The 21,469-nt window shown below is 45.6% G+C and overlaps 4 protein-coding genes across 4 annotated transcripts; 1 reads left to right on the plus strand and 3 right to left on the minus strand.

Moving 5' to 3' along the window:
• Positions 1-136: 136 nt before the first annotated feature.
• On the plus strand, positions 137-8,162 carry BHQ10_004073 (uncharacterized protein; the record flags this gene model as incomplete). Its single annotated transcript, XM_040876400.1, has 5 exons — positions 137-218; positions 284-755; positions 815-923; positions 983-7,144; positions 7,215-8,162. The coding sequence occupies 5 exons, from the start codon at positions 137-139 to the stop codon at positions 8,160-8,162; spliced, it is 7,773 nt and encodes a 2,590-aa protein (XP_040732577.1).
• Positions 8,163-9,406: 1,244 nt separating this feature from the next.
• On the minus strand, positions 9,407-10,951 carry BHQ10_004074 (uncharacterized protein; the record flags this gene model as incomplete). The annotated part of the gene is made up of 7 exons (XM_040876401.1): positions 9,407-9,452; positions 9,509-9,711; positions 9,763-10,111; positions 10,180-10,236; positions 10,296-10,417; positions 10,470-10,551; positions 10,812-10,951. The coding sequence occupies 7 exons, from the start codon at positions 10,949-10,951 to the stop codon at positions 9,407-9,409; spliced, it is 999 nt and encodes a 332-aa protein (XP_040732578.1).
• A 6,444-nt stretch (positions 10,952-17,395) lies between these two features.
• On the minus strand, positions 17,396-19,498 carry BHQ10_004075 (uncharacterized protein; the record flags this gene model as incomplete). The annotated part of the gene is made up of 3 exons (XM_040876402.1): positions 17,396-19,078; positions 19,133-19,396; positions 19,463-19,498. 3 exons carry the CDS (start codon positions 19,496-19,498, stop codon positions 17,396-17,398), a joined length of 1,983 nt encoding a protein of 660 aa, XP_040732579.1.
• A 352-nt stretch (positions 19,499-19,850) lies between these two features.
• Positions 19,851-20,591, minus strand: BHQ10_004076 (uncharacterized protein; the record flags this gene model as incomplete). The annotated part of the gene is made up of 1 exon (XM_040876403.1): positions 19,851-20,591. One exon carries the CDS (start codon positions 20,589-20,591, stop codon positions 19,851-19,853), a length of 741 nt encoding a protein of 246 aa, XP_040732580.1.
• Between the last annotated feature and the right edge of the window lie 878 nt (positions 20,592-21,469).

Raw genomic sequence — 21,469 nt, forward strand, 5'->3', positions numbered from 1 at the left:
CAACTGAGGTAGGGGCTCAATGCTTGATGTAGTCTCCTGAACCCTCTTTGATTTCTTCTTTTACCCTTACCTACCTGTTTTCTCTCTATGAGACTAATATTTCGTGACATCTCAGAGCACTTTTCCCACAGATTTAATGCCTTCAGCTAGCGTCACGAACGGTATAAGCAATGGGGTCTATGCCAATGGTACAGACCCCATTGCAATTGTCGGCATGGGTTTGTTCTTGTTCCTCTTATTTCCCAAAAATCCAATTTTGTGTCTCTAATCAACTGGTCGACAGGTTGCCGATGGCCTGGAGATGTGAGAGATGTCTCTGGGTTCTGGGAGCTACTCAAGAGAAAGCAATCAGGCTATCGGAAATTTGGAGATCACCGATTTGAGCTCAGCGGCTTTCAACATCCAAACCCAGATAGACCAGGCTCCATAGCCACGGAAGGCGGATTCCTCCTGTCTGAAGACCCTCGTCTCTTTGATCATACATTCTTTGGCATGACGGCTTTAGAAGTCGAGACTATGGCTCCTGATCAGCGCAAGCTTTTGGAGGTCGTCTATGAAGCCTTTGAGAATGCTGGTGTATCATGGGATGAGTTCTCTGGATCAAGAACCGGCGTCTACGTTGGTAATTTCAGTAATGATCATGGATTTATTCAAGAACGCGACCCAGACCACCCACGGCAATATGCGAGCACTGGAAGTAGTGTCAGTATCCTCAGCAATCGTGTCAACTACATATTTGATTTGCAGGGACCTAGGTAGGTCGTTACGATGCTCTCATAGTCAGTGACGGCATTGACTAAATATATGGTATCAGTGTCACGCTCGATACAGCTTGCTCTTCGTCCATGTATGCCCTCCACCTTGCCTTTGCAGCCATAAGGAACGGGGATTGCGATTCGGCGATTGTTGCTGCCTCCAATACAGTAAGTGCTCATGGGTGCTCCTGATCGAAATGTCTTCTAACCAAAATATGTCACAACAGATTATGGACCCCAGTACCCAGCTCATGATGACCAAGCTGGGTGTTTTATCTGCCACATCAACCTGCCACACCTTCGATGCGGCTGCTGATGGCTATGCTCGTGGAGAGGGGTTCGTGGCCCTATATTTGAAGAAGGCGAACGATGCTATTATGGGAGGATGTCCTATTCGAGCTGTCATCCGTGGCACTGCTGTCAATGCGAACGGTCGCACAGGTGGTATAACCCATCCAAGCAAAGAAGGCCAGGAGGCTGTGATCCGCAAAGCATACGAGAACGCCGGAAACCTGCCCTTGGAAGAGACGACATACTTTGAATGTCACGGAACAGGAACACCTGTTGGCGATCCAATCGAGATTTCCGCTATTGGGAGTGTCTTTGCTTCTGTACGGACACCAGATGACCCTCTCTTGATTGGATCCGTTAAAACAAACCTTGGTCATACCGAATCTTGTAGTGCTATTGCTGGTATTATGAAATGTGTGCTTGCTTTTGAATCAGGTATAATTCCTCCAAGTATTGGCATCCAGAAATTGAATCCAAAAATCGATTTCAGTGGTGCGCGAGTGAAGGTACTTACCGAACTCACTCCGTGGCCAAGGGGTAAGATAAAGCGAGCGAGCATCAATTCATTCGGTTATGGTGGTGCTAACGGGCACTGCATCATTGACGATGTACACAATGTCTTCCCCAATTACATAAAACCAGGTTTGATGGCTGGTGATGATAATGACCCGAAGGACACAAATGGTTATACCAGCAGATTGTCAGACCAAATACTTCCCAGGCTTGTTCAGAATCCATCTGCATCAACTCGCGACATTGTCTTACTACCATTCTCGAGCCACAACGAGGCATCCTTGAAGCTCAATGTGGCCGCCTTACGCGAAGAGATCAGTAGGCACTCTCTTGCCGACGTCGCCTATACGCTGTCCGCCAAGCGCAGCCGATTCATGCAGAGAACTGTTGCACTAGCTAATAAGGATAATCCCGTAGAAGCCCTAGAGGAAGTTGGAGAAGTATACAATTCAGGTTCCCAAAGGCCTAAACTTGGCTTCGTTTTCACAGGCCAAGGTGCTCAATGGCCTGCGATGGGCAAAGAATTATTCAACTATAGTGTCTTTCAAAATTCTATTCACTTCCAGGATCACGTCCTTGCGCAACTACCCGAGCCACCTTCGTGGTCTGTAGAAGACGTTCTCCGAGGTAATGTCCAGTCAGGTCGTATCCATGAGCCAGAGGTTTCCCAAACGGTGTGCTCAGCATTGCAGATTGGTATATTAGATCTGCTATGGTCTTGGCGAATTTATCCTTCAGCTGTTGTTGGACATTCCTCCGGTGAGATTGCTGCTACTTACGCAGCAGGTCGCATCACGAGAGCAGAAGCGATCGTCTCTGCTTACTTTCGTGGCCGAGCAGTCTCCCTGAACAGGCTTGACGGTCTCATGCTGGCTGCTGGGCTCGGTCCTGAGGAAGTGGCAACTCATCTCATTGGCTTAGAAGACAAAATAAAAATCGCTGCCATCAACTCACCGTCAAGTGTGACACTATCTGGCGACTCGGGGGACGTCAAAGACCTTTCAGCCAAGTTGACTGACCTCAATATTTTCAATCGTGTCCTCCAAACAGGAGGCAATGCATATCACTCTCATCATATGCTGCCCCTCAGTCAGATTTATGACCAAACTCTCAGTGCTGGGCTCAAATTCATAAGCGGAAAGGATTTGTCCAATGTGTCCATGCGATATCCTCAAGTCACCTGGGTGTCGTCAGTGACACCTCATAACGACACTGCTGACGTACAAATCCTTGGTGCAGATTATTGGAAGTCTAATCTCATATCTGCTGTACGATTCTCTGAGGCCGTTGCTAAGATGGTCACCCCAGGAGGTATTGACCTTTTAGTCGAGATCGGGCCTCACGCTGCTTTAAAGAGTCCCCTGCAGCAGATTCTCAAGAGTGTAGGCAGTGAGATGCCTTATCTTGCGTCTTTGAAACGTTCTGAGGACAGCCAAGTCAACTTACTTCAACTTGCTGGTCGGCTCTTTTGTCATAACGCCGAACTAAACCTTGTAGCCATCAACTCAGTGGACAAGACCGGGGACAATTCCGAGCTTCAATACGAGCATGGCTGTCTGGCAATTGACTTGCCGCCTTACAAGTACGCCTACGGCCCCATTGTCTATTACGAGAACCGCTATAGCAAGGAGTTGCGCGGGCGGAACATTCTTAGGCATGACTTGCTCGGTTCCAAGCTTCCCGGGGGCTCTAGAATCAGACCACAGTGGCGCAACGTCTTGCGTCTGAAGGATCTCCCGTGGCTCAGCGACCATCGATTAATTCCTCATCCTGTGTTCCCTGCTACTGGTTACATTGCAACAGCAATAGAGGCTGCTTCGCGTGCGTACACCGAGCTTTCCGATCCTCTGCCTATCACAGGATTCTCTCTACGTAACTTCTCTATAAGCAATGCTCTTAGAATTCCGGAAGATGATCATGGTGTCGAAATTGTCACCACACTTGATCAGGTCGACTCCGCTACAGGCAAGTCTCCTGCTTGGGTTCGCTGCACGATCAGTTCTGTTTCTCGTGAGACCGGTAGTTGGACAGAGCACTGTAATGGCCTCGTCAAAATTGAAATATCTAGCTCGCGCGCGGGCGATATTATTACAACCTGTATGGATTCGAGAGCGGTCAATACAAAGAACTGGTACAGACGTTTTGCAGAGATTGGCCTTGGATATGGCTCTGCCTTTCAAGGGCTGTCTGAGATTCAGGCTGACCCCGCAAAGAATCTCGCAATTGCTAAGGTGTCTCTCGATACAACTCAAGGAACTATAGTTGGCGAATCTGACTACCCTCTACATCCGGCTTCGCTCGATGCAATTTTCCAGTTAGGTCTCATTGCCTGCCATGGAGGACAAATAGACAAGGCGCGTAGAGGGTTTGTTCCAGTCCACATTCCGTCCTTTTACCTACAGAATGCCTCCCATAAAAAAGGAAAAGCAGTCAGTATTGCCCATGGTGAATTGCGTGGTCTTCGTGGTGCCTACACGACGATGCAGATGGTGAATGAGTCAGGCGAAGTGGTTCTTGATATTCAAAACATGAGATGCGTAAGCTACTCGGAGCAATCTTACTGTTCTACAGCGCTTGAAAGACCATTTGCTGCGCCTATCATCCGGCAAGTCTGGAAACCAGACATTCGCACTTTGAAGACCGACCAGGCCAACATGATTTTTCCAACCCCTGCTAGTAATGCCAGCAAGGCTCACCTCTTTGACATTTTTGATAGGATTTGCTCTCTCATGATTGCGGAAATTGATGGGAAATTTGGCAACAACGCCGCTGTCAACCGAACGTCAGACATTCATCACTTTCTCGAGTGGTGCAAGAGGCGAATGTCTGACAAGAATCAATGGATTGACGAAGCAAAATCATTGACTGGATCGCAGAGACAGCAGCTTATCAAACGCCTGGTCGAGGAGAATTCTAAATACTCCGACGTCAAGATCAGCGCTGAAGTTTTCAACAACATAAAAGATATCATGTACGGCCGAAAGACGGGACTTGACGTGATCGTCCCGAATGGTCTTTTGACCTCTATGTACGACGATGGTGTTATAATGACAGGCGCATTTCCACAAATCTCTCGTGTCTTTGAATCCATCGGCCATTCCAGCCCCAACTTGCGCATACTGGAGATTGGGGCTGGTACAGGTAACGCAACTCGCATCATCATGAAAGCTCTTCTTGATAAGAATGGGATCAAAAGATACAAGAGCTACACTTTCACCGATGTTTCCAGTAGTTTCCTCAATATCGCGAGGGGATCATTTGCTGAGCATCCCGACATGGACTTTTCGGTGCTTGACATCGAACAAGATCCACTTACACAGGGTTATGAGCAGAGTTATGACCTTGTAATCGCATCTGAGTGTCTACACGCCACTGCAAGCATCTCCAGGACTCTTGATCACTGCAGACAACTCGTGAAGCTTGGTGGCCGAATTGTGCTTGTTGAAAATATTCGAACTATCCTTGGCCAGGGCGTTGTCCTGGGAACATTGGCAGGTTATTGGAGTGGGATTTCTGAAGGCCGTGTCGACAGCCCCTTTTTAACCGCCGAGGGCTGGGACTCGGCCCTAAAGAATGCCGGCTTTACGGGCACTGATATTATCCTTGATGACTACCCCCAGCCTTACTCTGTTGCAGCTACCATTGTGTCAACTGCAGTTGACACGGTTAATGTCACTAATACTGTCGACAGTGCAAAAGAAGCTGTTTTCATCCATGTATCCGATAAGCCCGTACTGATGGGGAGGCTGGTTTCGAAGTACAACCAGTGCGGAATCGCCACAAAGTCGGTTCATATCGACGAAATGACAGATTTATCACCAAATTCTCGATATATTCTATATGCAGACGACGGTGACTTTCTGATTAATACTCTTGCAACACGATTGTACGCCATCCAGGATTTGGTTCGGAATTGCTCTAGCATGACTTGGATTACTTCGAGCGGAATGATCAAGGGCAAAAACCCTAAAGCTGGGGTTGTAGCTGGACTTGTCCGTACGCTTGCCACTGAGAACCCGACATCTCGGTTCCTGATGATTGACGTCGATCCCGAGAGTGATGTCAATGACATCAACCTTGTCAGATCGATTTTCGAACAAGAGATTACTCTTCAGGTACCCATAAGAGGAGAAACCGAAGATCAAGAGTTCGTCTGGCAAGATGGTTGTCTATGGGTCAGTAGGCTTACTCCTGATGCCGGACTAGCCTCGCAATTAAGACTTTCTGAAACGAATCCTAAAGATGCTACTATGCTGCCGTTCGGACGCCATGGCCCTATTCGCGCTGCCTTTGAGACACCTGGTGTGCTGACCACGTTATACTTCAAACAGTACGAAGAAATGTGGAAACCACTGCCTCAAGACTGGATTCAGGTTAAGGTAGCAGCTGTCGGGCTCAACTGGAAAGATCTTGCGGTCTCTGCGGGTAGGTTCGACCTGAATTCCTTCTCTTCCGAGTTCTCTGGTGAGGTAGCTGCTGTTGGATCAGCCGTTACGGAACTGAAAGTCGGAGATCGCGTGTACGGTATGGGGCGTGGACACTTCGGCAACTACGTGCGCACCCCGGCAAGTTATTGTCAGGTTCTGGCTCCTAGTGACGATTATATTGAGATGGCCACTATTCCGTTGGTGTATATGACTGCAGTATATGCTTTTGAGCATGCCACAGGAGTAAAGGCAGGGGAGAAGGTACTCATTCAGACGGCAACCGGAGGCCTTGGCCTCGCTGCAATTCAGCTAGCTAGATCCAAAGGGGCAGAAGTCTTTGCAACTGTTGGTAATGAGGAAAAGGCCCGCTACCTCATCAAGCATATAGGAGTTGCCGAATCCCGGATCTTTTCTTCAAGAGACATTACAGCTATTCCCAAATTGATCAAGGCTAGCGGCGGCAAGGGTTTCGACGTAGTTCTGGGTACTGCCACTGGAGACATGCTCTATGAATCGCTTAAGTTGGTTGCGCCATTGGGTCGCTACATAGACGTCGGACGAGTGGACGTTCAGAATTCTATGATGCTTGGATTGGATCTCTTCCAGAAGAGTGCCACCTTCTCATCCTTTGATCTCGGCGTTGTCATGGATGCCAATCCGAGTATGGGCCATATCCTTATGAAGAAGGTCCACCAATACTTCAGAGCTGGTCAAATAGCCCCTATTCCGTCAATACTCCCTTCTGACGTCTCCCAGCTTGGCCAAGTGTTTCTAGGATTCTCCAAGGGAGCTCACATTGGTAAATTAGTTATCACTTTCATGGACCCGGATTCGCTTGTGAGGATGGTACCCCCTGTGCCTCGAGCTACATTCGACGAAAGCGCGGAGTACGTCATTACTGGCGGTCTTGGGGGTCTTGGAAGAAGTGTCATTGACTGGATGGTCAAACATGGTGCTCGCCACTTCCTTGTCGTCTCACGAAGTGGAGCGAGAACTGCTGAAGCACAGGCTCTTGTCGACAGACTTGGCGCTCAAGATATTGATGTCAAAGCTGTTGCCTGTGATGTCAGCAAGCTTCATGAAATCGTTAGATTGATTAGGGAAACGAATGCAGTCAGGTCCATCAAGGGTGTCGTTCATACCGCCGTCTCTTACGAGGTAAGTTGGAGATAAATCGAACGTGTTTCGCAGACAACATCTAACATTGAAATTTTGTTCTGTCCTGCAGGATCTTTCTTTTGACAAATTATCTGTTGATAAGTGGAATGCTGGTCTTGCTGCTAAGGTGATTGGCACCGAGAATCTTCACGAGGCCACCAAGAGCCTCCCTCTAAACTTCTTTGTGATGACCACATCGATCGATTCGATTGTTTCGCTTGCAACCCAAAGTGCATACAACGCTGCTAATACCTTCCAAGAATTATTTGCTCGCTACCGCCGCCGTCAGGGTCTCGTAGCGTCTACGGCATCATTCGGTTTGATTACTGACGTCGGCCACCTCAGCACCAATATGACTACCGTCAACCTCATGGCTCGCAACAAGACGCTGAGTCTGAGCGAGGTTGAATTTCTTAACAATCTGGAGCTTGCTTTTCTCAACAGCGAATCACCTTTTACGGAGGATACGGAGCCATGGGCCGGTGCGAAAGATGATCCGCTATCTGGGGCGACTGTGATCACTTGCATGGATCCCGCGGCCCTGGCCGCAAAAAAGAGAGATGAAGAGGGTACAGGCAATTCTGGAGGGCTCGTCCCACGCTGGTACAGCGACGGACGTGTGGCTCTAATCATGCGCGCATTCGATGATGCATTGAAACACGCAGACGACACGACTAGCAGCAGCAAGGACAGTGGTAGCAACTCAGCAGCTACACAATTGCGAGATCAGTACGATCAATTGATCAAGGCTGGGTCAGACCATCAAAGTCAAGCAAAGAAGTTTGTTACGGGTGCCATTGTCAAAGCAGTTGCGGACACGCTGTTCGTAGACGCATCATCCATAGACGCCTCAAAGACAGTAGCTGCTTATGGCGTTGATAGTTTGATTGCAGCGGAACTTCGAAATTGGTTCAATAATGTTTTCAGGGCGGATATCAGTTTGCTTGACTTGTTGGACACAAAGAATAACATTTCAGCTCTAGCAACTGTTATTGTGAGCAAGGCGTTGAAAGCATGAGAAAGCAACTTCATTGAGCTTTGTTTAGGATAACCCTGACTTTTGAAATAAATAGATAATTTACCCTTTGCACCCAAGCCGAATCAAGTATGTCTTACAGAAAAGATCATCTATGAGCTTACATGTATTCCCTGTTGTTTAAACAGGCTCCGAGAACTTTATAGACCGGACGTTGATCTTACCTATTCAAGTAAAGACCCAAAGGAAAGAAGAACCTCGATACCACGGGCAGAAGGCCTTGTCACTATATTGATAGCAGGTTACATCATATTCGGAGTGCTCCGAATAATTATTGATCGGCCAGGCCAGTATGAAAGGGTGCTCTCCACTTCTGTATAAATTATAATCTCGAGATATCACATTCAGATGTTGGAATGCCTTCTGTTCGTTATTTCCAAGTTATATGTAGCTGCTAGCTTGGATACACAGTACACCAAAAGCCCTAACCCTACGGAAACTTTTAGTGCTCAGTGTATGGATCTGACTTTGGAACAGTATGGAATCTATAAGATAACTGAGAAGGTAGACGTAGGAATAAGAAACAAGAGGACTGCTGATTTCCGGAATGAACTAGTGGACAGGATGGGCTTATAAGCTCTATCCAGTTGACCAAAAGTAAGCGGGCATAAGCCAAAATTGACTACCCTGACGGATTGGTACGAGTGTGTTTATGAGCAACCCTGACCAGGTATTTTTCCACCGCAGTTCTCACCTAAACAGATGTTTCTGATGTGAAAATGCACGTAGCTGCCTATTATATAGAGGTGGGCCATTGGTCTCGTGGCGTTCAGGATCCCTACGTACCACCCACTTTCCCAGACCCACGGGTACGCGTTCCAACTTCCTTTCTTTTTCCCGGGATGTGATAGATCGAATAGGTCCCAATTTTGTTTTTTGTAAATGTACCTAGTTCGCAGTTCAAAAAAGCGGATGGATCATGGACGGGACGTGCCGCTACCCGTCCTGTACCAATGGTTCGAGATGCAAGATTTACACGCTCTGACCACTTATGTAGCACGTACATTAGAATTGATATATTTGGTCGATCATCATTATATACGAGTCAAGCGATGTGAAAAAAATACGCCATAGTCAAAATTTTTGGAACGAAGAATGAAAGATGACAATTGGGAGAGCACATCTTCAAGAAGAAAGAAAGGGTATAGAGCACGCCAAAATACATATCAGTAAGGAAAAAGCAAAATCGAAAACGCCTAGGATGGAGAGACGCCAAGTCCTTTCAATCATTGCGTGACCGTTTGTTCCGGTCTCTGACCGTACACGACATGCCTGTTTTCCGTGGTCAGTAGAAGGACTAGGAGACAAGACATCGAGAGTGGGCATACACAGCAATGTACATTTTATTTCGCAAATCATTGAATTCGGAGCGCACCTTGGCCAGCAAGATTCGTACTTCGGTCGGACTCCAACCTAGAAATCGCGTATATAAAGCCAAGCTGTATCCTTCGACCCCCTCGTTCATGGCTACGCCACGTATCCGACCGATTTCTTTCATGCGGGGGTCATCATGCCAAGGGCTTAGGGGTAGCTGCGTCTATTAGCGCCTTGTCACGCAACAAAGACGAAAGTATTAACTCACTCGGAAAATTTCATCATGCACATTGACAAAGCCGGCATCGATCATGTACTGTTTCTGGTCTCGGGCGACATTGAGCCGCCTCCCACTTAGGATGCTCGCTTCGTCCAGTTTCTCCAAAAATAACTTCGTCCATTCGGGACACGAACCGTCGTCGCGCTGGAACCATGCATCATTTTCTTGCATCTCAAACCATCCGCCGGGCTTCACACGATCGAAAGCTTGTTTGTGGAATCGTGGCCAGTCCCGTATGGCGCCACATATGGTTCGGGTATGTATCAAGTCGAATTGTTGGGCGTAGAGCCAGTCATCTTCGGCATCGTCGATTTCGAAGGTGCAGTTTGGGGGGACCCTGTTTGTGGTAAATCAATCGTCTTAACATCGTATCGTGGCATGCTTGATAATTAGTGGTCTTCCTACCATAATGGTTGTATCGGACTGAGGTCTGTGCCAATCACGCGCGCAGATGGATACGCCCTAAGAAGAACAAAGGTGAGCGATCGTGCAGATATTCTTTGTAGGTAATTGCCACATACTCAGCAAAATCAATCGCCCAATCTCCCCTCCCTGTACCAATATCCAAAACATTTTGAGGTTCACTGGTAATAGGTGATAAATGCAACTTGCCATCAAACACCAGCTCGTAGCACAAATGCATCTGAAATAAACTTTAGTCATTGCAATCCTTTTCGTCAAGGCGCAAACCTTACCAGCATCAACTTGTTTTGTTCCTGGTCGTCGTTTGGCTGGAAAGCGTCATCAGTATCATGATCGGCTTGTTCATCATCAATTCTGTAATTTGGGTATTCCGAGCTATCCGTACCATAATATATTTTCCTTCGTGGTAGGCATGATATCGTCGACCATTCTGCAAATAGAAATCAGAAAAGATCGAGTAAATCATGGACCGATCGAGTCCTACTTCAAACTGATAATTCAAAACGCTAGATGATAATGAATATGTCGAGTCACCACCATATCTGTACGTCACAACGAGTACCCAGATTTAAGCCATTCGCCCTCATAGGAATGAGGTAGAGTTGCAGACATACAAATTACTCAAGATGGACATAACATCATTCCCATCGCGAGACTCATTGCCTTCTTCCGAAGTCCATTCCGTCGGAGCAGTGGTGCTGGTCTTGACCGTGAAAATCGAGCCGGTATCCGAGTCGCTATGGTCTGGATTCATTATTGATGGTTTTGTCTCTCCGTTAGAACGATGCAGATGGTTCACATTCTCATCCGTGCCGAGTATAAGGTCGCCGTGAAAATCGAGTCATCTGCTACATCAAAAATTAGAGAAGATGGAGAAAAAGAAGAAGAAGAAGAAGGTAGAAGTGAAGCTACGTACAAGTAAATTAACGTTGGTTAGAAAGAGACTAGGGAAGTTAGATCAACGGCCGTGAACGTGCCGAAAGACGATCGATACAGCTGTATTGACCCGTAATGAGCCAGGCCGTTTTCTGGTAGTGATCCGTCTCCACCTTCCACACTGCAGCTCATCTAAATTGATCTTATTGGTTCATCTTCGCCTGAAGAAACATCAAAGTCTAAGATAGGCATTTAGTCCTCTTTTGGCTTAGTCTGAGAGGGGAGAAACAGATAGAACCAGCCAATCGAGTCCATTATAAATTACCTCTTTCAAACCTCTCTCCGTTTTGATACGCCTCGTATACATTGGTAGCATAAGTGAAGATATCGTGTGACGATGTACAATCTTCCCTTCTCTTCTTTTTCATATTGATACCGAGGTTAATGTCATCTTCCGAATCGTGTGGAAGAACGAAAGACTATAATACATACCCAAAAGTCTACATTTTCAATTGTTCCTTCATTAGCTTCATAGATCAGCCCGATTCCCCAAACCCTAAAACCTATCGGCGAAATAAATCAGGAATAACAGCACAGCAGTCGGGCGTTTAACCTGAAGTTGCTGTTATCTTCAAATGATGTTGAAGGTCACAGTTGGACAATTCCGACGCTGCATGCATAACAGCAAGAAAAACAGTAATATGGAAATCCGTCCAACACCTTGTACGACCATCGCTTTACTAATCAACCTATGATCAATCGCTCGCGAAGTAATTCGAGTGGCTGTCATTCGTAAGGATATGGCTACTGTTGCTGGTAACGCATACCGATGTGAAAGGCGAACAAACTGAGGAAATGGTCCAACGTGAACGATAATCTTGTGGCCATGTCGTTTCTCAGAACACGGGGAGGTCTCCAGAAAAAGGCATGTACGGCGTTGGATGCTGCACATGACGCTGTTGAGTGTTGACAGCAATATCATGCATGTCATAACGATCAGGCAATCGGAATATTGCTACATTAGCTACGGGAGTACGAAGGAGGTGGCAGGTGTGGCGTGGTACGTAGTCTGGCGTTGAATTCATAGCCCTGCAAGACGTACGCACGTAAGTGGTCTGATGCAGGGGGGGAAGAAAGGAAAGAGTCTGAGATGATCCGGTTCGGCGTCCGTACGCCGAAGATTCTTTGTTCTTGGCAGGGAGTAGGTTCTGACTAGTGTGTTAAGGTCGATATGATCAAAGCCGAGCAGTAAGCGAGCGGTCATTATCATGATTGTTCGCTTGGATGGTACGATCTGATTTGTTGATTGACTTCTCGGTCGATTGGCGGTCGACTTGTAAGTTACTGCTAGTCCTGGAGCGTAGAGTGTTTTGGTACATGGCTATCCATACGGGTATATGTATCAAAACCTAGTGCAAATTTCAAAAACATGTAATATAGTATAAGTTTAACTATCACCTACATTGATCGCCCCATGTAACAGCACTTTGCATCTTCGGCTTTACATGATTTACTTTAGGTTTTTCTTGTTAGGACCTAAGATTATTTGATTTACAAGCCCATTGGTGTTCTAAATCGTCATCTCATGAGCCCAGCTTGCGGCTGTCTGGCCCATTATTGTGCGGATTCTAGGAATATGAAGATCCGACGACAACCCCGAAGCTCCTTAAACAAAACCAACACCCAAGCCTATTTCCATTCTTCTAAACCACTTTAACTGTATAAGATATTTACTGTATATGCGCATGTGATTCATCTAACCTTGAGCTTCCTGAGAAGCTTAAGTCTTCTTGATTTTGTAGAAGCTGCCGATCCTGCCACTGGTAAAATGTCTATTACATATCGATTAAGCAGTTTAGTGGCTGTTAGCTATCGGAGGGAGAGTCTTAAGAGGTCTCTAGGTTCTTAAGGCGCTCCCGGACTGCCTGGTACCAATGATATTTAGTTCTAAAGACAAGCTTATATCCTCTAAGTGCTCTTATATATATTAATTTTGTATCTCTTAAGTGGCCCTTATCCTCGAAGAGTATACTAGAACTATAGGCATTATTAAGCGCAGGAACATATAATAGAAAACTATCTAGCTTAAAAGCCTTCTTATAGCCTTCTAGCACTTGCTAGTACATTTTCTCAGTATCTGCCAGCTTTCTCTCTTTTTTATAGAGGTTGCCTAGATTATTGATAATAGTAAGTATTAATATCTGATCAGGACTTTTAGCCTTCTTAAAATCTTTTAATACTCGCTAATACATTTTCTTAGTGTCTGCTAGCTTTCCTTGATTAGCATAGAGAAGGCCCAGATTATTAATAGTGTAGAGTATTGATGTATGATTAGGGCCCTAGATTCTCTCCTTGCCTTCCAATGCTTGTTAGTACATCTTCTCAGCATCTGTCAGCTTTCCCTAATTAGTGTAGAGATTGCCCAGATTATTGACAGTATTAAGTATTGATATATAATTAGAGCTCTAGATCCTCTCTTTACCTTCCAGCGCTCGTTAGTATATCTTCTCAGCATCCGCCAGCTTTCCCCAGTCGGTGTAGAGAAGGCCTAGATTGTTCATAGTATCGAGTATTAATGCATGATCAGGGCCACAGATCTTCTTGTAGCCTTCTAGCGCCTGCTGGTATATCTTCTCAGCATCTACCAGCTTTCCCTAGTTAGTGTAGAGAAGGCCTAGATTATTAATAATGCTGAATGTATATGTGTGATCAGGGTACCAGACCCTCTTAAAGCCTTCCAGCGCTTATTGATACATCTTCTCAGCGTCTGCCAGCTTTCCCTAGTTAGTATAGAGAAGGTCTAGATTGTTGACAGTATTAAGTATTAATACATGATTAGGGCTACAGATCTTCTCGTAGCCTTCTAGCGCCTGCTAGTACATCATCTCCGCCTTTACTAGGTTGCCTCGATCTGATAATAGAATATCTATCTTATATAGTACATATAATACCTCATCATCTACTTTTGCTATTGTATCTGCTATTACTTACTCTATTCTTTCTATACAAGACTCAGCGTATAGAAATAACTGCCATTGCTTCTAGTAATATTCTGTCGCATAATTACCTAGAATAGTATATCCAATCACAAGAACTACTAGTCATGATAGCTCTGCTCATTGATATTTATCTTATATGTGAAATGCCCACTAGTGCACTACAGGATAAGTACCATAGGTCGAATTACCACATAGGCTTTCAATTAAGCAATAGCTCCGTAGTATTTAAACTACTTGCAAGAATTCTACTTCATTGGTGGCGGCGTCTCCCAGCTATACCAACAAATTTTTAGCCAGTGCGCTAGATCCATGTACTCCAGCTTGAAGAATCCAGAATGGCAGCGTTTTATAGTCAAGATAAGCCCATAACAGAAGAAGATTTGCTGTAGCCTGATTTTTAGAGCGTATTGTATTATATAAGACTGTCCACGTCATGTTTATGCTGCGGTTCCTATAGCTTCTTAGTAGCGCTATATTCTTAATCTCTATCAGACCCTTCCACTGCTCTTTATACAGCCTCATGTAAGTACTGAAGCTCGCCCCCATCTCACTTATATAGGCCGCCACCTGGGCTAGAGCTAGGGGGAGTCCATCAAGCAGTCGAAGTAGCTCGTTGCTATCATTTGGATCTGTATATATCAGTTAATATCTCTATACAACAACTACTAGGGATATACATAAAACTGTCTTACCAAAGTCTTCATTATACCACTTTCGAAAGATAGCCTACGCTTAGCTCATGTCAATAGTCTCTAAATGCAAAGATTCACTAAGTTATTAGAGGTTCGCAAGCCGCATAGTAATCAGAATCCATCCATGATCAACCTCTAGTATATAGTTATTGACATTATAGGCGTTGATATTAGTTCCTTGCTGGTAGTCGCAGTCTACATTATTAAATATAATTAGCCAGTGCTTGTTCTCTGTTATGCTTAGCCACCCTATAAAATCACTAATAATAGCTCTAAGGTCACCATTCATGCTAGATGAGTATTTCCTACTTATCTCAGGAATCTGCCCTTCTAGAATACAACTTACATAATCAGCAATGCTTTACTTTAGACTATCTTCACTGCTTCTATCTAACCAGAATACTGATATGAATATAGCCTAGTGCTTCCTAGTAAACTCAGCAGCAAGCTAAGTCTTGTCTATTCTATTAAAGCTATATAGCACTATTACTTGCTGCTGATAGTTTTCTAATTAAGCTTGTCTATATAGCATAAAAAATTATTCTATATGTTTTATTTCTTCTAGTCTATCTATAAATCTATCTCAAAGAATACCTTTAAGACTAAATAAGACTCAGTACTTTTCAGCACCTAAATCTGTATTAGCAGTACAGCCATATCATAACACAATAAGCACACCTACCACTTATTCTCCTAGATATATTAGTCTTGGTAATCTTTTCTACTAAAACAACCCATAGCAATTCTTTAGTAAATGTCATTGCTCTCACAGCAGCATATAGTTGCTAACTCTTATTCTTATGCGAATTAGCATAGTTATAGATGCTACAAATCACGGCAGACAGAATTACACTAGCTAGACCAGCTCCCTCTATCTCAAAGTATAATACTCTACCAAGCTTAGCACTTATCCTATCTCTAGTTATGCTATCCTTCATCACCTGGTTTCCGGACACGATTATGCTATAATGAATTATTACTTTATTAGATACTTATCTAGGCTATTTAATAATCATTTCCTTGTCGCAGCCTTTGTAATCGTCTTCCCCACTATGCTTGTATGTCGCTTGAAAAAAAATATTAGAGCCTATTATATTTTAGTTGAATTGTATCAACCAGTCAAAAGCTGATAGATATACAGATATATCATTTAGATGACAGTAGTAGTTTTCTTATAGCTTTGCAATTGCATTGAGGAGCAGCTTCGGCAGTGCATTAATAAAATCTATTCTATATACTTATCTATTTAGACCAGTCTTACTGAAGTTATACTAGACCACTCCACCATACTGCAAGTGGGAATAGCCGACTATAATATCCCCAAATCTTATATCTACACTTGCTATTGGGACTTTATTACTGATTTCTACTATCAGAGCAAATTTAATTAATGAGAATACAGTTGTAAGCCATCTTACAACATTAGTGGTTAAGTTGTTTCCCATCTGGCCCAACAGTAGCTATGCCATCACGACGTTATGATTACCTACCTGGCTGAAAATATACTGATCCGTATTGCTACTATAGCTCTGAGGGTCACAGTGTTTTTCGTCAAGCATTTCTACCACCGCTGCTGACTCGAGAGGCAGGGCAGACACCCACGCCACGGTATAAGCTGCTAGAGGAAGACGCGGTTAGCTCATCGTCGAGTTGTATAGTCAACGGCCAGTGGAGGCAACAGTTCATGCTACATAGAGTCGCTATTGGCGTGAAGGAGTAGACAAACAGAAATACATATCCAGTCAAGAAAACACGATTTCGTTGTTAGATGTTGCGCTAAGCCTTGTGCTTTATTGCTTTGCTGAGCCTCGCGTAGCCTTGTCACTCGTCGGGTCCCGCTAGATCTAAGCGCAAAACTCGAGTAACCATCTGTACTGTACAGGGAAACTGTCTGATTCCGCACTAAGCGCTCTAAGCCCCCAAGCCACACACTGTTGATGCCTTCGCACGAATAGATATGGAGTGCATAGTTTCAAGGGCAGGGTGTTTATAAAGCTGAGAGCTATCTTCTTCTGTAATGGAACTATCAATCCAATGCTCCGAGGTCTCAAATTTCGAAAATAGCTGTAATGCAGCAATGGTGTAATGCCAACGTGATTCTGGATTGCCCGGAAAGGAACGATCAATAGTATAATCAAGCACTGTATTTTTTGTACTGCGCACCGATTTCCCAAAGAGAAACGTCCAAAAATAATGATACTTCAATTTATACTTTAATCATAATTTGGTCGAATCGCGAGAAAGAGTTTGATATGTAGCTACGGCATTAGTCACGAACATATGAGTAACTATGTACAAAGCTAAGTGTAGCTTACCAAGATTTTAACGTTCCATGCGGGTCGTAGATTACGTTAATACTAGGCTAAACCTGGCATGGATTAGGCCGCGGGAGTGGCGCTGAGAAAGAGTCGAAGAGTTGCAACTTATGTAAAGCCGCACTTGCAAGGCGCTGTACAAATAGATTATGGTTTTCAATCAAGATCAGTCACCTCACTTGGTATATTAGAAACATGGCACAACAACCCTAGTCTTCAACTCCAACCCAGAAAAAAAAAACTTCAACCCGCACGCCTCATAATACAGCCCTGAGAAAATTTCCTGCCTGTAAGCAAGACTCACAGATTGAATGATCTACGACATTTCATCGTCTTCAGGATGATGTCCCATCTCATGATCCGATGCGTGAAAAGCATCTCCGAAAGCCGAGTTTTCGAGATCCGGGAGATCCAAGCCGTCATGCTGATCATCATACGCAGCCAGCGCATCACCTGCAGAGTCCATGTTGGTGAAGTTGGCTGCATCGTCGAAATTGCTCGTCTCCACGCCAGACGCATTATTCGTGATCGATTTGTCCGTAGAAACAGGAACATTTCCAGTATTCTCGTTCCCTACCACTACCCATTCCCCAGTCTCGCCGGCAGCAGTACCCAGCTGTCCGGGCAGATTTGCTGCACCTCCCATCTCGACGTCTCCATCTCCGGCTTGAGGAACTGGTTGTGTAGCAGGAACTGCTGTAGAAATCGGTGCCTGCTGACCTACTTGCCCAGGCGTGGACGTAGACGATGCAACAAATTGATCTAAAATACTAGTTTCCATCAGAATGTCTGCGTCTGCCCCAGCTGTATCTTCAGGTTGTGGTGTAGGCTCAATACGTTCCAGCAAGCCGCCTTTCTCAACGCAAGTGATGCTCGTAGCTGGAACGATAACTCGGCCGTAAGTCTTCTCCAGGTCTTTCACGACGTCATCTACCTGATACCGTGGTATGCGGAGTGAAATATCCTCGATAGTCTCCTCGATAGGCGCCTCCTCTTCATTGGAAGTGTCAATACGCCCTTCCAATCTCCAGATTTCTGGTCCGGTCTCGGAAGGATTGGCGCCTGCCTCACGCAGTCGTAGTTCAGCCTCTTTCAGCGCGGTCATCCGGCTTATCTTTGCCATTCTCCGTTCATGGCGCCTCTTCAACTTCTCGATTTCTGCCGTCATATCAGAGACTTTCTTGGCGACTCGATCGGCAAATTCTTCTGCTTTTTCCGGTTCCAATTTGCCTCCTTGCAGAGCTGTAGTATTGTCCTTGCCATCTTTGGAGTGAGCCGATGACACAGGAGCCTCGAAAATGCCAGTAGTCAACGATTCGAGCTCTCCTTTGCGGCCAATACCGAGGTCGACGGGTATAATTTGTTTGATTGTATAAGGCGACGCGAAAATTTCCTCCATCCATTCGTGATGTTGTTGATAACGAATCTTGCTGATCTCACGAGGAGTGAGCATATCAAGCATATCGCCAGTAGAAACATCTTCATCCTCCATTGCAAAGTCCGCTGCAGCTGCAGCCGCTGCGCCTGCAGATGTACGGTGACCGCGAGGCGCTTTTACAGGTGCTTGACCGGCGGGCACACCAGGTTGCTGAGGAGGATAGTATGCACCTGATGGTGGCTGCCGACCAGGGCCTGCATTGGCATAGTATGCTTGTGGCTGTGCGAATCCTTGTGCGCCCATCTGAGCCGGAAATGTGATTGTCGGCCAGTTGTTGCGATCGTGCAACATGAACTCCTTGCGAACGAGCTGACCCTGAGTTTGTAGGAATCGTCGCTGAGCAAGCGTTGTCTGTACTTGAGGAGTAATCGGGATACGCTGAGCGGGAATGATATCGTTCTGGGCGGCGCGCGCGTAATGGACTATCCATAGCGAAGGATCAGGCTGAGGCGCATTGGGGGGGACTTTGGAAGGGACAAGTCGATAACGGCGGCGCGAGTGACTTGCAATGTTTTCCTGGGGAGGGTGATAGCCACTTCTTTGAACCCACATCTCGATTGTCTGTTTGAATCGTTCGTTAGCATCAACCCGAAGTACAGAGCGATAGTAACATACGTAGCCTCGGGTCTCAAAAGTGAAAGCTTGCTCTGCGTCAGCCCAGACGTATCCATCACTCGCGAAAGTAGTCCCCAAATGACCAAGCGGCTGCCATGTGAGTAGTGTGGTCCCATCTTGAGGACCATCTAGGAATGTCCAGGACATGGGATACATCTCGCGGACGACCTTGGGGGCAGCAAGCAGGTAGTCAAGGACAGTTTCGGTCGGCAAGGCGGTCATCGCTGGGTATCGATTTCTTGAGACCAAATGCATATGCGGCACCTGAAATTGATACGATTGTCAGCAATAGGTCCAGTCCTGAGTCTTGATGCAATCGGAAAAGCTCACCAACTGGCCGGGGAGTCCACCCGCCGGGTCCTGCATGTTGGGCAAGTGTGATCAATTTCGAGATACAACGAATGGGAAGAATCGCAATGATTTTGAAGCTAGTCGCTGAGGACTCTGTAGATGAATTAGTGAGCGTCGATGGCGGTTGGGCGAGATAGACAAGCTACTTGTGCTAGCTACTTCTTCTGCTCTGGACGCGACGCGGAACTGGAAGTCTCTCAAAAAGTCGATATGCGGAAGTCGGGCGGACTACAACTACCATCCATGCACTAATGCCTAAGGCCACAACAAAAACTTCATGCCTGAGGCATTCAAGATGATGCTCAATCAATTTGACTTTAGCTGACTCAATTTGTTCCTAAGTTCTTCTTCCACATTGATCAGTCACTCAACTGACAGCCGTTTTCGGCATGCGCAGCATATAGTAGTATCTGTACACTCCCCAGCCCATATCGCCTCCTTGCGCACCAGCTGCCCATTGAGACATGTCAATCCGCAAAGGCGACTCGACATCTTTCCAACCGACATGTTGATAGAGTGGATGTCCGACTGGGGAAGCAATTAAGAATGCTGGGATCCCAGCTTCGTCGGCATATTTATGACCCCATTCCAACAAGGCGGTCCCAATGCCTCTTCGTTGAAACCGAGGATCGGTCATGAGAAGTGCGAGGTACAGATGTTTTGAATCACGACTCCATGAAGCCAAGAAATGCTCGAATTGGCTTGCAATATAGCGTTCCAGCGACTTTGAATCGGTGTTTGAGACAATCCCGCCACTGCTACTCGTCAAGACCCTATTCAAAATGATACCGCCAGCTGTGAATATGTCATCCGACTGAGGACTGAATTTGTATCCCCTCTTCTGCCAAACGGCCATAGCCGTGATCTGCTTTGTCTCAGGATCCACAGCCTTTAACACGAGAAGATGTGGCTTATCGAAGTTATCTTCGAATTGTTTGATTACTTCCTTGGCGTACTCCGATCTGCTTTCTTCTGTGGGGAAGTGATAGAACATGAGAAGATCGGTTCTCTCGGCTGCAAGCCAGACGCGCACCAATTCTGGGATATCATCTCGCTCGGCGAATTTGATGATGGGTGGAGGGAAGCGAGGGCGGGCCGGCGTTCGCATAGTGATGGTTTGTTGATGTTTGTAAGTTCCAAGTTTGGTCTAGAATTTGTTCTACAGAATCTACAAGAGTGCTAATATACCAGATCCTTGTGAAGATAAGGAATACGTCCGTCTTCCATTCCACCTATCAGAGATCCCCGAACTTCAATTATTTTCCAGCTTTTATCCAGTGTACAATAATCAAATACACCGTTTGAAATACGACTAGATGACTAAGACAAGTCACAATTTTACTTCTCGGGATGGATTTTATTGACCTGAATCTGAGATTGGAGAATTCGAACATTGAAAACCACGTTCCTAATCCCACCCACCGACATGTGACAAGTCTAGATCAAAGGAGTGATTAACCAGCCAATGATTCGATTACTGTCCAGGGATCAGATCGCACAGCTTTTTCTCGAAGGATTATTTCCCCGAACTTTGCGGGGTATTTTCGCAAGCTTGAAAGGATGTAACCGTGTAACCCCAATCTGATCTCGATTCAGATACAACAAAGCCTAACCTTCGTACCTGGGAGTTGAGACTCGGTGCGAGATGCTTTGTTGCGGATTCATTCATGAGGACACAGACAACTCATTAAATTTGAGATGACTCTTCAAATTGTCGCAATTTATAAAGAAGAGTTGAGATGGGAAAACATTTACCCTCTCCTCAACACGGAAAATGATCGACACATTCCGGAAAAAGGGTTTAGCACCCCGAACCCAATCAAGTCTCTCCATTTTGCTTTTTCTCTGTATATCGAAGCCATTTATGGAGAAGCTTTTTAGCTTAACGCGTGACCATCTCCCATTCGGCGCACTCACCGACTAAGGATCTAAAGAGCTTTTATTTCCGTACTGTGCGCCTAAGGTCAAGCGAGTGGTTCGGGGTAT

Source organism: Talaromyces amestolkiae (assembly GCF_001896365.1).
Source record: "Talaromyces amestolkiae strain CIB chromosome Unknown scaffold6.1, whole genome shotgun sequence".
NCBI lineage: Eukaryota > Fungi > Ascomycota > Eurotiomycetes > Eurotiales > Trichocomaceae > Talaromyces > Talaromyces amestolkiae.